Source organism: Drosophila serrata, unplaced genomic scaffold (genome assembly GCF_035046125.1).
Source record: "Drosophila serrata isolate PLE 108 unplaced genomic scaffold, ASM3504612v1 contig_382, whole genome shotgun sequence".
Taxonomy (NCBI): domain Eukaryota; kingdom Metazoa; phylum Arthropoda; class Insecta; order Diptera; family Drosophilidae; genus Drosophila; species Drosophila serrata.
The window spans coordinates 5,397,406-5,411,855 of NW_028257280.1; the positions used below are offsets into that span (position 1 = coordinate 5,397,406).

General features: G+C 37.2%; 2 protein-coding genes across 2 annotated transcripts; both read left to right on the forward strand.

Annotated features, from left to right (window-relative positions):
• The first annotated feature begins 6,660 nt into the window (after nt 1–6,660).
• Nucleotides 6,661–10,598, forward strand: LOC110186618 (sodium-independent sulfate anion transporter). The gene is made up of 4 exons (XM_020955853.2): nt 6,661–8,113; nt 9,068–9,370; nt 9,435–9,580; nt 9,774–10,598. Exons 1-4 carry the CDS (start codon nt 6,982–6,984, stop codon nt 10,098–10,100), a joined length of 1,908 nt encoding a protein of 635 aa, XP_020811512.2. The 5' UTR covers nt 6,661–6,981; the 3' UTR covers nt 10,101–10,598.
• A 997-nt stretch (nt 10,599–11,595) lies between these two features.
• On the forward strand, nt 11,596–13,120 carry Rpt6R (Regulatory particle triple-A ATPase 6-related). Its single transcript, XM_020955881.2, has 3 exons — nt 11,596–11,735; nt 11,794–11,947; nt 12,006–13,120. Exons 2-3 carry the CDS (start codon nt 11,794–11,796, stop codon nt 13,055–13,057), a joined length of 1,206 nt encoding a protein of 401 aa, XP_020811540.1. The 5' UTR covers nt 11,596–11,735; the 3' UTR covers nt 13,058–13,120.
• Nucleotides 13,121–14,450: the final 1,330 nt, after the last annotated feature.

A 14,450-nucleotide genomic window follows, 5' to 3' on the forward strand; every position in this document is an offset into this window, starting at 1 on the left:
CGGAAATTAGTGCAGCCAAAGAGAGATAAGATAGTGGCTGCATCTCCGTGTCATTCCTCGTGACAAACTAAAGAAAAACTGGAGAATCCCTCTCATACATAAATCATGATCCATTAATCAAGCAGCGAAGTTGTGTCATTACCTTATCTCCGCCCAAAGAGAGCCAATGACAGTAAATTTACATTGCTAAATACCAGAGGGATGACTGAAGAATGCGGTTCTTGGCAGTTCTACTCGGCAGTGACGAGTCTCGAGAGGATGTATCTTTTGGATCATTAAACCAATATTTGGGCTGGAGCCCCAATGCCGTATATTTGTGAGGTCTCTGCCTAGGCCAAGTGCGATAAACCAGCTCGGTGTTTGCTCCCTGAAATCCAAACAGAATTCGTGCTCCAATCTTTTGCGTGACACTTACTGCCGTTGCTGCTGCCGTTGCTGTTGCTTTATTATCGCCACTCGTCGGCGGCAAACAATAGTAACAACAGATTATAAAGCCCAGCTAATCCCACAAATCTCAGGGGGGAGTATGTAGTGGCAGCGACATAAACATGCAAATCAGGCCCTAGCTTAGCTCAGATCGAACGGGTATCTAGTTCCCATTACCATTACCAGACTACCGACGACGACGAGTCACGTGAAGCTGGCGCATTGCGCATACGCCATGTTAGCCCTGCTTTTGCTTTGGCGTGCATTGAACCGGCTTCCGTCAGGCGTTTATAGTAAGTTGTTGCCGCCTATTAACAGTCCATCACTTTTGAGTTTTAATGGAGTCTGTCTGTCGGCTCGATTGTTTTATCATTCCCAAAGCACACCGATTGCAATGCCAATTGTTTGTGTCTGATAAGTATTTGCTGTTGGTTTTTTTTTGTTCCGCTTGTTTGACTTTTTGTTTATCACTCCGAAAATTGATTTGTTAATTTACCCCCAGCTTGTTGGCAACTCATTAGCACGACACTTTTGGTTCGACCATAAATTGATTGGCCTGAACAGCCGCAGTTTAGCACCTTTCCTCTTATTGTCTAAATTATAATGGGAAATAATCTGGATTGCACGCTTCCGTGGCTTCTGTTTATGGATGTGTGTGGGTGTAATTGCTATAATAATTATTAGCTGCCCCGAGGGGAGGAATGATAAATACATATATAAAAAAAACATGTATATAATAAATCTGTTGAATGTTCCGAATGATCTGGCAGAACGAATCACATTAGCTTCGGGGCGGCACAAATCAAACTAGTCACACGACCGGGCCACTTGGCTTGTTGGTCATTTGAAAATTACCATTTTGTTGATTTTGGAATATGTTTTACATTTAAAAAAGCGACGTTAGGGGTACTCAGGAGAGAAGCGTATTAGTAATTTTTTGAAAATACTTCTAAACTTATTATATATACATTTTGTTCTTATCTCTTGTTGAACTTTTTACATGGAATATTAAATAAATAAATTGAAATAGAAAGAACAGAGAAATATTTCTTGAAAAAGAAAGAAAGAAAAGAAAGAAATATATTTCCTGATAATGTGTGTTGTTGATTTTTTTACTTTTAAAATTAAATATAAATTCTTTATAAATGTCTGTTTTTTTTTTTGTAGCTTTGCAGGGTAATATTATTTCAGTCAGAAGCTTAAAACGATGTGAAGACGTCATTTCCGACCCTATAAATCATATATATTCTTGATCAGAATCGACAGCTGAATTGAAATAGTTATGTCTGGATAAAATTTAATTTTTTTCAAAATTTTGAAAATTCTATAAGGGGTTACATCATTAAAATTGTCAAAAATTTACAAGAACTTGAATTTTTAAAATTTTAAATTTAGTATGCAGGTTTATTAGCATAACAAAAACTAACATAGGAAAGCTTTCCGAAATGAAATTAATGAATTATTGGCTGAGTTATGAGTTTTTTAAACTTTGATTTGTTCGAAAATTTTTTTTATATAAATATAGATATATTAAGAATGATAACAAAATATTTTTTGATACATAAAAAAGTATTCCCATCTCATTGTCACTAATTTATTTACTTTTATATATAGGTTTTCGGCTTTAGATTGTTAGATTCAAACCAAAATAAGCAAGGAAATCCCTATAATTTTTAAATAGAGCACAAGATCCTATTGAGATCAATAAATTTATTAATTTTTTTTAATAAACTACATATGATTTCCCACAACTTTCGCCAAAGCTAATGAGTACCCCTGATGTGTGTGTGGGTAAAATATAATATACGATTGTCAGATGCTCATGTGCTTTTGTTATTCCATTTTTTTCTTTTGAATATATATCTTAACATTTTGTTTTCTTCTGGCTCGGTCATGTGACCAAATTAATTCAGTTTCGTTGCCATTTCTGCGGTTATTGCCGTGATAAAAACAATAACAAAAAACAAGCTCACCAACTCACTGGATCAAAGCGGTTTGAATCACGTGAGTATGAAAGTTTGGGTAAATGATGTCTCATTACCATGGGGGATTTTTTGGGATGAGTTCCTCCTCTTTTCTTTCCTTGGGATATGTGCCATTGAACTTGGTCCCTGACACGGATTCACGCCCAGCTTCCTCCTCAAGCCTGCACAGGCTGACCTCAGACGGGGCTCGTACATATATTCATTTCGATCATGAATTTGGATACTCGATCGACGGGTTTGAGTCACGTGAAGCCTTACGTTGGGTACTTTACACACCTGAATGCAGTTCCCCCTCCGCTTCTAGAGGGGGGATCAAAGCGAGTCGCCGGACTGAATGTCTTGCGTAATGTTTGAGATCTTATACAATTAACTGAATGCACAATTAACAGTTTTTATTTGAGCGACGATTGTCATTCATTGCAATTGTTTAAGCTTAACTTTAACTTTTGTTTACATGCCTGCCTGTCAATGCAGTTTCAGATGTGTAAAGATACCAGAGGCAGTGAGAGAAATGCGCTGTAAGATATTATAGATATTAATAAAAAAAGGTTTTAGGAACGTACTTTTAAATATCATTATTTTATATTTTCTCTAGGGATAAATAATGAAAAATAGTATAAGTCCATGATTTGTATTTCCCAGTGTATTTAAACACAGTTACCTACCTTTACGTGCTGTCCATATTTGATCATGAGGAGAACTGAGCCCAGTGCATACAAATGGACAAGCCTTCCCGACATGTGACCCTCATGGGGAAGATGGAGGAGCTTCCCCCTTATCACACGCACCTTGAGAGATAACTACCGAAATCTGGCCATGTCTCAAGGGCCACAAAAAAATTGCTAATCCCATCTAAAGTAGGCCGCCCACGCGCCCCAAAGAGATTTATGAGATCCAGAGAACCCAAAAGAAGGCATCATAATGATGGATTTGAAAATAACAACCGCAGACAGAGAGAGAGAGGGAAAAAGCAGAAAAACAGGCAATTATCCGCACGCCAACGAAATTAAAAGCAAATTAAATTTGCTCAAAAATTATAATTGACTCGCTATGTACATTTAATTGTTGTCTAATGTGCTGCTTACCCTTCACTCTCCCCGCCGGGGATTTACGCTGCGTATGAGTAATGAAAATTGACCGCACAAGTGTTACATATATTCCAGCAAAAGCAAACGACAGTGATTATGTCTTGCCCAATCACCTGAACAAGTCAGCGACCTATAAATATTCATAACAAATGCCACGAAAGTATCCCAGCAATGTGAGTGGATCGGTGCGGGATCAGAGATCAAACAGATCAATTGTTACCGGGGATCGATCTGATCTACAATTGTGGTCAAAATAATATAGCTATGAAGAATGGTGTCATAAATAACTATATATTATATTTTGTGTTATATGTAATACCTATTTCTACAAGTTTTTAGTATTCCATAAACGTCTGGAAAGGGGTAATTCAATATTTGAACCTTTTAGAATTATATCATAGCTTTTATTTTGTGTATATTAATTAGGGAATTTACTAACAATATGACTATGCTAACAGTGAAGAAAATTTCTGGCTAAAAGTGTATTCTCTAATTGAATAACAATTATTTAATAACAATAATTTATGATTTCAAGCTTTGGTTCTTAACCTCAGTTGTTGTATAAAAAATTGCCAGGGAGAAGGGAGCTGGAAGATCTAATCTAAGAAAAGAAAGTAGAAAGTTGTAGGATTTTACAGTAAAATCCCAACTAGAGAAGGGCAAACAATCTTCGGTTAAATTGCTAAAGATTGTTTGATTTTCATTAGCCTGTTTGGATCGTAGTTCGTAACCTATTCTGCGCCATCGATCAGCCACTTGAAGCGTGTTTCCCATTTGGGGAGTGAGAGACTTGAACTTGGATGTGGACTTGGTGGTGTGATTAATAGCCGGGCAGCTTTGGAGCTGCGATTTTGGAACGTGCCGTTGAGGAAAATCCCAATACCGCAAACACAAAAAAAAATCCCCAGCCAGTTTGGGATTCTGCAGAAAAAAGACTGGACATGCAAATGGGTCGATGTGGAGGGAATAAACCAGAACCAGAAGAAGTCTGATCCCATCAAAACAAATCCGGAAACGCGGCTCATTTCAGAGGACTCTCTCTCTATAAGTCAAGGGGGAATTAAATATTTAAAACTAAACACGTAATTGTTAACTGACAGACAGATATGGACAGGCTAAGCGGTTAATAAACTGGTTAGAGGTGAGATGCCAAAATGGCAAATATCTGCAACTACTCAGGGGCGGAGTGACGATCTCAAGTCCCGGCAAATTCCGGGCTTTATCACGACCGTATACTTGATTTATTGGTACCATTCTTCCAACTGATTTATATGTGTTCCTATACGGCTGATTGATTTCCCGTCGATAGAAACAGCACTCGGTGAGGGCTGTAAAGATAATCAATGGGCTTCCAAAAATTGGGTTCTTGGTAGAAATTTTCACCATAGTCATAATAAATATTAATTATATTCCGCCTTATTGATCAGTGATAAAAAACCTGAGAAATGTGCAAATCTCTTGGGAAGATCGATTCAGTCCGAAAAACATTAATAATAACCTGTTGACGATTGGCCTCCAAAGCTTAACAAGAAATCCAGGGTGTAAAAATCCGATTCGATTAGCATGCAATAAAATATATATATTTCTTGATTCGCATTGTTTTTCAATTATATAGCGGCTGTTCCCATGCTTGGTGCCAGCACGTGCGGAAAAATCACCGCACAGCATTTGTTGATTTTCCAAAGCAAAATAGCAGCTGAGCTTGGAAAGCGACTCTGGAAATACCCTGTACCTACCTGGATTGCCTCCGAAATGAAAACATAAAATCTTTAATTGATGGCATTTTTTATTTGTAAATATTTAGAGGATAACAGTAACTATAATGGATACTTAAATAAACATTTATTTTAACTTAAGTACATACTATTTAGACAAAGAATAAATTATTACAAATATTATATTTTTCCTCATAAATCTTTCAACGAAGAATCACTTGTAGCTTAGCAATCATTAAAAATATTGAAAAACTGCCTAATGTAACTTGTTTTTATTGAATACAAGTAAGAAATAATATTCTTAAGGACTCTATTAAAGATTAATTTATGTGAATTACCCAAAAGCATTGAATTGGGGGATTCCTTGTTAATTGATTAATTAAAAAAAATAGTGTATGCATGAAAGATTTATTTATTTATTTACATAATGTTTGCATAAAGTTACAAACTAAAGCTACACGTGGGGACAACCAGTGTTAGTTAGGCTTAAGGCAATATATTATTAAAAAGTGTTTATTTCAATTGCTAATTGGTAATTTACAATTCCTAAAAATATACTTATAAATTATATATAAAAGTGTGAACATTTACAACTAAAATTTATATTATATGTTAACTTAAAACAAGCTATTTTAATTAAGGGCTTGGTGATTGCTCTATATCTGAATGTTAATGACAATGAACTTTTAGCTTGTCACTTACAAGATTTATAGCCATCTGGAGTCTCACATGAATAATGTATATATTACATCATGGTAAATTCATTATAAATGCCTTAAATAATAAAATGTTAAAGGGCAAAATACTGTTAAAATACGTACAAGCAAACAATAAAAACTAATTGAATTTCATTTGTAAAATTAACAAAATAAATATGTACCTATATAAAACCTAATTCACTTAAAAGTGTAATAATGTTACTCCTTATATTTTAATTTGATCAGTTTATGGAGTTTGATAGGTGTTTCCCATACTCATTTACCGGTTAAACATATTGAAATCTCAGTTTCTTTTATGCCTTAAAAAGCCTCCCACAAGATGTTGTATTACATGCCTGGTGGGCCTGTCCCCATGTTCATCCCACTTGGTAGGAGTCTGCGTCATTTCCATTTCTTTTGGGCGTTTACACGACATGCCCATTGCCAAGATGAAAAGCCCCGATCCCAGCCGAGGTGATGTACATTGAGAGCCGGTTTGGAACACACCAGAGAGAAATACACTTCAATTAAATATTAAATATAAAATATACATCTTTACTTGTAATAATTGAATATAAAATAATATAAAGTGTAACTAGGTGTTGCTACTGTTTAAAATCAAAATTATATGGTGAGGAAGATTTTGATCTTTTCAGTTAGGCTTCCAGCTTCTGTTTTTTCCCTGTGTACCCAGAGAAGTGTCTGCCCAAGATGTCTCAGATATCAAAGACTCGAGAGTAGAGAGATTGGAGAAGTGAGAGAAAGAGTCTCTGAGATAACGTAACGAAAGCCGGCGGATAGTCTCGAATGCGCTGCGATTCGCGATCTGCGACCCACGACGCTGACTATTTATAATCGGTTCCCCAGCTGGAAGGCGGTGTTAGTGCTGCTCTTTCCGCAGTTCCAAATCATTCCCAGAGTGGATGGCCACGCGATCGGTTCGGTTTCGGTATCGGTTTCCCCTCCAGAGACAGTCAGTGTCAGTGTTGTTCCAGTGAGAGTGCCATGAAGCCTTAGAGGCGACTGCAAAGAAATAATATATAAAGAAATAAAAAATAAACCAGAAAATATGCATCAACGCGTGGATAATGGTCACACAAATAGTGGCTTTAATGGCGGCTCTGAGGTATCCTTGGACATACCCACCAATACGCTGTATCACACCTCCCGGGATTGCATTGTCCAGGAGGATCAGGGCTCCAAGGAGAGCTGCCTGGAGGGCACTCAGAGCTGCTGCTCGAATCTCTGGTCGAATATCTTCCGTAAGAAGACGCTGTATAAACGCTTCCCCATTTTGGTTTGGCTGCCGCAGTACAAAAAGGATTATATATTCGGAGATATAGTTGCGGGCATATCGGTGGCCTTGACTGTGATTCCCCAGGCATTGGCCTATGCCGGCATAGCGGGTTTAGATCTGCAATATGGCTTGTATGCCTGCTTCCTGGGCTGCTTCATTTACATTTTTATTGGTTCGAGCAAGGATGTGCCCATTGGACCTACGGCCATTTCGGCTTTGTTATCCTTTCAAATTGCCGGAGGCAGCTGGCAAATGGCCACGTTGCTTACATTCCTAACAGGACTCATTGAGATCCTGATGGGTGTCTTTCGGCTGGGATTCCTGATTGATTTCGTCTCGGGTCCTGTGGGAGCGGGATTCACCAGTGCCGTGTCCTTGATCATCTTTAGTTCCCAGATGAAGGACTTTCTGGGCATCAAGACGAGCGGCAATACCTTCCTGCAGGTGTGGATCAGCATTGTGAATGATATACACAACATCAGTTGGCCGGACTTTATCCTGGGCCTCATCTGCATCACTCTGCTACTGAGTCTACGAGCCCTGGCCAGCTGCAGTCTGGGTCCCAAAGAGGGAAAGACCACGTCCCAGAAAATGCTAACAGGAATTTTCTGGACAGTTGGAACTGCAAGGAATGCTCTGCTAGTTTGTGGCACTGCTGGTCTGGGTTACTGGCTAGCCATGAGCGGCAAGGAGAATCTGGTGAGGACTGTGGGTTTTGTACCCAAAGGAATGCCTTCCTTCCAGCCGCCACCCTTCCATATGGATGCTGTGGTCAATGAGACAACCGGAGAGATCCTGCAGGATGCTCAAAGCTTCTGGGATATGGTCAGCACTTTGGGTTCCGGATTGATTGTTGTGCCGCTTATTGCTCTCCTCGAAACTATGGCTGTGGTTCAAGCTTTCGGTGAGTTTTCGGGGAATTTATTTATGTTCTTTGGAGCATGCAAAAGTTAATTTGTTTTAATTACAAATTAAAATTAGGGGGTTTTTATTTAAAATGTGACTGGAAAATGATTCATGGCTTGGCATAAAAATTCAGCTTAAAATAACGTGTTGATGATGTAGGAGACTTTGAGTGCTTGTAGTTCAAGTTTTATCTTATTTTTATGACTCCTACCCCTAGTTCTAGCCAAATAAATAGTTGTAAATCTTTGTTTTAATCTTAAATTCAACAACGATTTAGCATATCAGTTTTGGTTAGACTAAATGTTTTTACTTCCTTGATTAAGTAAAGTTAAATAAACTTCCTCCTTTTTTTAATATGTTCTTGAAATTTCTTGCCGACCAACGGCAGTCATACTTTTGGATGATGTGTCTTAATTAATTGAATAATTGGGATTCGGATCATTAGAGCGAATTGGATGTGTCTTTTCTATATATGTACATAGATATACATATGTATATATTTATTTTAAACGTTTGCAAACAAAGTGAAGGAGTCATTTCCGACCCTATAAATCATATATATTTTTGATAAGAATCGACAGCTGAATCGATCTAGCCATGTCCCGCAGAAAAATAAATTTTGTTAAATTTTTCAAAATTTGAAAATTGTATAAGGGGTTACATCATTAAAATTGTCAAAATTTGACAAAAAATCGAATATCTTAAAATTTAAATCTCAGTATGCAGATTTATTAACCTTATAAAAACTAGCACAGAACAGCTTTCCGAATTAAAATCAATGCATTTTTGGCTTAGTTATGATAGTTTAAAAACTTGAATTTACCCTAAAAATGGCAATTTTATGTTGTTACAAACTGCTAATAAATATTTACTTGTTGCTTATTATTTTTTAAATGAATTTAAGCCTTCCTTATTTAGTTGTTACTAAATTTATTGATATTCCTTCTTTTAGCTGATGGCAAACCCACAGATGCCACTCAGGAGCTAATTGCCTCGGGCGTTTGCAATGTGGCCAACTCCTTCGTCCAGGGTCTTCGTAGCAATGGAGGCGTGGCCAGAGGAGCCATCCTCAATGCCAGTGGTGTGAGGACACAGCTCTCCAATTTGTACACCAGTGTGATTGTGATCATAGCTCTGCTCTACCTTACACCCTGCTTTTACTATATTCCCAAGGCAGCGCTGGCCTCCATCATCATTGCGGCAGTGATCTTTATGGTTCAATATCGAGTGATTAAGCCCATGTGGCATAGTAAAAGTGAGTTTGAGAAGGGTTTATTATTGTAAACAAAGGTACTAAAACTGTTTATTCCTTTCACTAGAAACCGATCTCATACCTGGTTTGGGTGCCTTCTTCGCCTGCTTGGTCCTGCCCCTGCAATTGGGCATCCTGGTGGGAATTGGCATCAATGTGGTCTTTATTCTCTATCAGGCTGCCAGGCCCAAGCTGCGTATAGAAACCCTAGCGGTGAGTTATTTTGAAAAATATATATTCTAACTTGAATTCTTGACTATATATGTCTAAAAGTAGGCTATATAAGATCAGAAACCAGAAGACTCGCATATAGTATAAAGTTTACAGTTTCTTGTCTTGAATATTCTAACTAAAGACCTTAACTAAACCTTACTCATATGATGTTTTTTAATTGAATTTCTTACAGACCACCACTGGCCTCAAGTACCTGATGCTCACCCCTGATCGTTGTCTGATCTTCCCTTCGATGGAGTTTGTGCGCAAGGTGATCAATAAACAAGGTCAAAAGTCCACTCTGCCCGTGGTCATTGATTGCACCCACATTTATGGAGCCGATTTCACCGCTGCCAAGGTGATCTCCACCATGGTCATGGACTTTGAGCAGCGACAGCAGCCACTGTTCTTTTACAACTTGCAACCGCGAGTGGCACAGGTCTTTGAGGGATTGAACAAGGATCTGGTGGTCATCTATGACATTACCACGCTGCATGCCAAACTGGCTGAGAAGTCGTGAATCTGATAAGAGATCCAAAATGTGGAAATGAAAGAAATCAACGCTGCAACCTCGTCATCAAGCGATAGTCTTAGTCTTAGCCTCAGCTTTAGTCTCGCCCTAAGTCTCTGTGTTTAGTTTCTGTCGCTCTGTTTAGTAGGTGTCTTAGTATTGATTTTGTTAGCCGAGGCCAGCGACTAACTTTCTGATGAGCCTGCGCCCACGCTCATTGCCTTAGTTGAAGGTACCATTCCATTGGGCTATCGCTCACCTTAATTAGCATTTAAGTTAAGGCAATCTTCCGTCAAACTATCCACCTTGTCCGCAGGTACAACACATATCTGCACATATTTATTTTGGCCTCTGTCGAAACGTGAATTTCGCTGAGCGAAATATCAGAGCAAGAGACCCCTTCCCACCTGCGATTTAGCCGCTGTGCTTATAGTATTATTTACGATTAGCCAACGAAGAGTATTTAACATAAGTACTTGAATAAATCATGTAAATATTAAGAAGTAACTGGCACAAAGTAACTTTTTATTGGCTCGCGAAAGGGTGAGTAATAGTTTTACTTGAGTGTATCTCTTTATGAATAAACTATTCGTTAACTAAACTATTTATCCATAATTAATAATACCAAATTTATGACAAGAAAATAATTATTTTATACAATTAAAAATCTGATAATAATCAAGAAAATAATTATGAAATATTTTCAGGATACTATATCTTCTCTTGTCTTGGGGATTAGGGATTACTTCTTTGATGACTTTATGGCAGGGCTATTTTTTGAATCCCTGATTGCCTACTTCTGTTTGATTAAATATCTAATCAATTTTTGCCATGATTTCGGACTAACTTTGAACTTAAGACGTGTTGTGATTTAATCTGGCGCTTCGTGTGGGCAGTAAATCTTTAAGCTCCAAAAAGGAATCAAAACTAGACAAATCACTCTGAAGATAAGATTGTTTAAACAAAATCTGAGAGGTTAAGCTTAATAAATAGCCCCAAAGAAAATAATGATGATGAAATTGGATTCGGGAATATATTTAAATTATAAATTACCTTTTATGAGTACTAATATTTTTTATACGATGTTCTAGGATACCCGAATTGGGTTAAGTAAATTGTAAATATATATACACTTCTTTTTAACTAGAATAAGATAATTAAATAGATAATGGTCTATTTAAGTACAGACTACAGAAAATAAATAAATTTATTTAAACTGTGCCTGTTGTTTTTATTCTGTTAGTTCTATTACCTATAGATACATATATCGAAATTGCTTTGTTATATATCTTAAATTTTATCTTAAAGCAGCTTATGGAAATTAAAATGTATTTTAAATTACGATTCCCTTAATTTCTTTCATTTATTTTGCATTTAGAATATTTATAATAATAATACTGAATTGAAAGTAATTATACCGATAGTGTCCATCATTATTATCGAAAATAACAATATTGCAGCTTATCTACTATCGTTAATTTTTATATAAAAACAAGTTGGCAGTCACTTTAAAAGCTTTCCGACTTTATCAACACTGGCGAACAAAAACTCTCATATCATCCCAAAAAGCTCAGTAGGCCAGCCCGCTTCAGTTCGATTGAAAATTAAACCAAAATTAAAAGAACAAAACTGAAACTGGAAAAGGTAAGTAAATAGACAAGCAAATTCTTCTTGAACTTATTTACCTAAAATTAAACTCTAGATGAATATCGATGTGGGCGTAAATGGTGGGGCTGGTGATGGCGGATTCAATTCTTACTTCACACAAAAGATATCTGAACTTCAGTACATAGTGTCGGAACGCCAGAAGAATCTGCTCCGTTTGCAGGCTCAGAGGAATGAACTCAACGCGAAGGGTAAGGATAATCCTTAGCTAAGTATAAGCCCCTAAAATTAACCCCCATTTCCCCACAGTTCGCTCTCTTCGCGAGGAGCTGATGCTGCTCCAAGAGCAAGGCAGCTATATTGGTGAGGTCGTCAAGCCCATGGACAAGAACAAAGTCCTGGTAAAGGTGCATCCCGAAGGGAAGTACGTAGTAGATGTGGACAAGAACATCAATATCAAGGATGTGACCACGAGCAGCCGTGTGGCTCTAAGGAATGAGAGCTACACTCTCCACAAGATACTGCCCAACAAGGTGGATCCTCTGGTTTCCTTGATGTTGGTGGAAAAGGTTCCTGACTCCACCTACGAAATGGTCGGCGGCCTGGACAAACAGATCCAGGAGATCAAGGAGGTTATAGAGCTGCCAGTGAAGCACCCGGAACTTTTCGATGCCTTGGGCATAGCCCAGCCAAAAGGAGTGCTCCTCTATGGACCTCCTGGAACTGGGAAAACTCTCTTGGCCCGTGCCGTGGCTCATCACACCGAGTGCACCTTCATCCGTGTCTCAGGATCAGAGTTGGTCCAGAAGTTCATTGGCGAGGGATCACGCCTGGTGCGGGAACTGTTTGTGATGGCCCGAGAACATGCTCCCTCGATAATATTTATGGATGAAATTGATTCAATTGGTTCGTCCCGCTTGGAGACGGGCACAGGTGACTCCGAAGTGCAGCGCACCATGCTGGAGCTACTCAACCAATTGGATGGCTTCGAGGCCACCAAGAACATCAAGGTTATCATGGCCACAAATCGCATCGATGTCTTGGATAAGGCTTTGTTGCGTCCTGGTCGCATAGATCGGAAGATTGAGTTTCCACCACCAAATGACGAGGCAAGATTGGACATTTTGCATATTCACTCGCGAAAGATGAACCTCACCCGTGGCATAAATATGCGCAAGATTGCCGAACTCATGCCGGGAGCATCTGGTGCTGAGGTCAAAGGGGTCTGCACTGAGGCCGGAATGTATGCTCTACGGGAGCGACGTGTCCATGTCACCCAGGAGGACTTTGAGATGGCCGTCTCCAAGGTGATGATGAAGGACTCTGAGAAGAATATGTCCATGAAGAAATTCTGGAAGTAATTCTACAACAAATGTGATAATTATAATTTGTCAAATTAATAAAGTACGACAGCGCAAATTAAATGTTTTTATATTTTTAAATTTTCAGGGTATTATAACTTCAGTCAAAAGCTTAAAACTCAGTAAAGGAATCATTTCCGACCCTATAATTCATATATATTCTTGATCAGAATGAACAGTTGAATCGATCTAGCCATGTCTGGATAAATTTTAATTTTTTACAAATTTTGAAAAGTTTATAAGGGGTTACATCATTAAAATTGTAAAAATTTGGCAAAAAATTGAATTTTTTAAATTCTAAAACTGAGTATGCAGATTTGTTGGCGCTATAAAAATTAGCATAGAACCTCTTTTCGAATTGAAATAAACACATTTTTGGCTTAATTATGATGTGTGAAAAACACTGATAATTTAAAATAATTGCCTGTTTTTATACAATTTTTCAGATTATTATTATTTTAGTCAGAATCTTTTAACAGCATCAGGAAACGCAGTACGCAGATTTGTTAGTGCCTTAAAAGCTAGCACAGAACAGCTCTCCGAATTGAAATTTATGCATTTTTGTCTTAATGATGAAGTTTAAAAAACACTGATTATTTTTAAAAATTGCCCGTTTTTATACCTTTTTTAGGGTTTAAGTATTTTTCAGAAGCTTATAACACAATGAAGGAATCAATTCCGACCCTATAAATTATATACATTCTTGATCACAATGAACAGTTGAATCGATCTAGCTATTTCTGGATAAAATTTAATTTTTTACAAATTTTGAAAATTTTATAAGGGGTTACATCGTTAAAATTGTACAAATTTGGCAAAAAATTGAATTTTTTAAATTCTAAAACTGAGTATGCAGATTTGTTGGCGCTATAAAAATTAGCACAGAACCTCTTTTCAAATTGAAATAAACACATTTTTGGCTTAATTATGATATGTGAAAAACACTGATTATTTAAAATAATTGCCTGTTTTTATACCATTTTTCAGATTATTATTATTTTAGTCAGAATCTTTTCACAGCATCAGGAAACGCAGTACGCAGATTTGTTAGTGCCTTAAAAACAAGCACAGAACAGCTCTCCGAATTGAAATTTATGCATTTTTGGCTTAATGATGAAGTTTAAAAAACACTGATTATTTTTAAAAATTGCCCGTTTTTATACCTTTTTTAGGGTTTAAGTATTTTTCAGAAGCTTATAACACAATGAAGGAATCAATTCCGACCCTATAAATTATATACATTCTTGATCACAATGAACAGTTGAATCGATCTAGCTATTTCTGGATAAAATTTAATTTTTTACAAATTTTGAAAATTTTATAAGGGGTTACATCGTTAAAATTGTACAAATTTGGCAAAAAATTGAATTTTTTAAATTCTAAAACTGAGTAT

Excerpts from the sequence above, each read along its gene's own strand:
- LOC110186618 (XM_020955853.2), top strand. The coding sequence starts at position 6,982 with ATGCATCAACGCGTGGATAATGGTCACACAAATAGTGGCTTTAATGGC. Across the intron at positions 9,371-9,434 it reads GCCCATGTGGCATAGTAAAA|AAACCGATCTCATACCTGGT; the intron begins GTGAGTTTGAGA and ends TCCTTTCACTAG. Across the intron at positions 9,581-9,773 it reads TGCGTATAGAAACCCTAGCG|ACCACCACTGGCCTCAAGTA; the intron begins GTGAGTTATTTT and ends AATTTCTTACAG.
- Rpt6R (XM_020955881.2), top strand. The coding sequence starts at position 11,794 with ATGAATATCGATGTGGGCGTAAATGGTGGGGCTGGTGATGGCGGATTC. Across the intron at positions 11,948-12,005 it reads GAATGAACTCAACGCGAAGG|TTCGCTCTCTTCGCGAGGAG; the intron begins GTAAGGATAATC and ends ATTTCCCCACAG.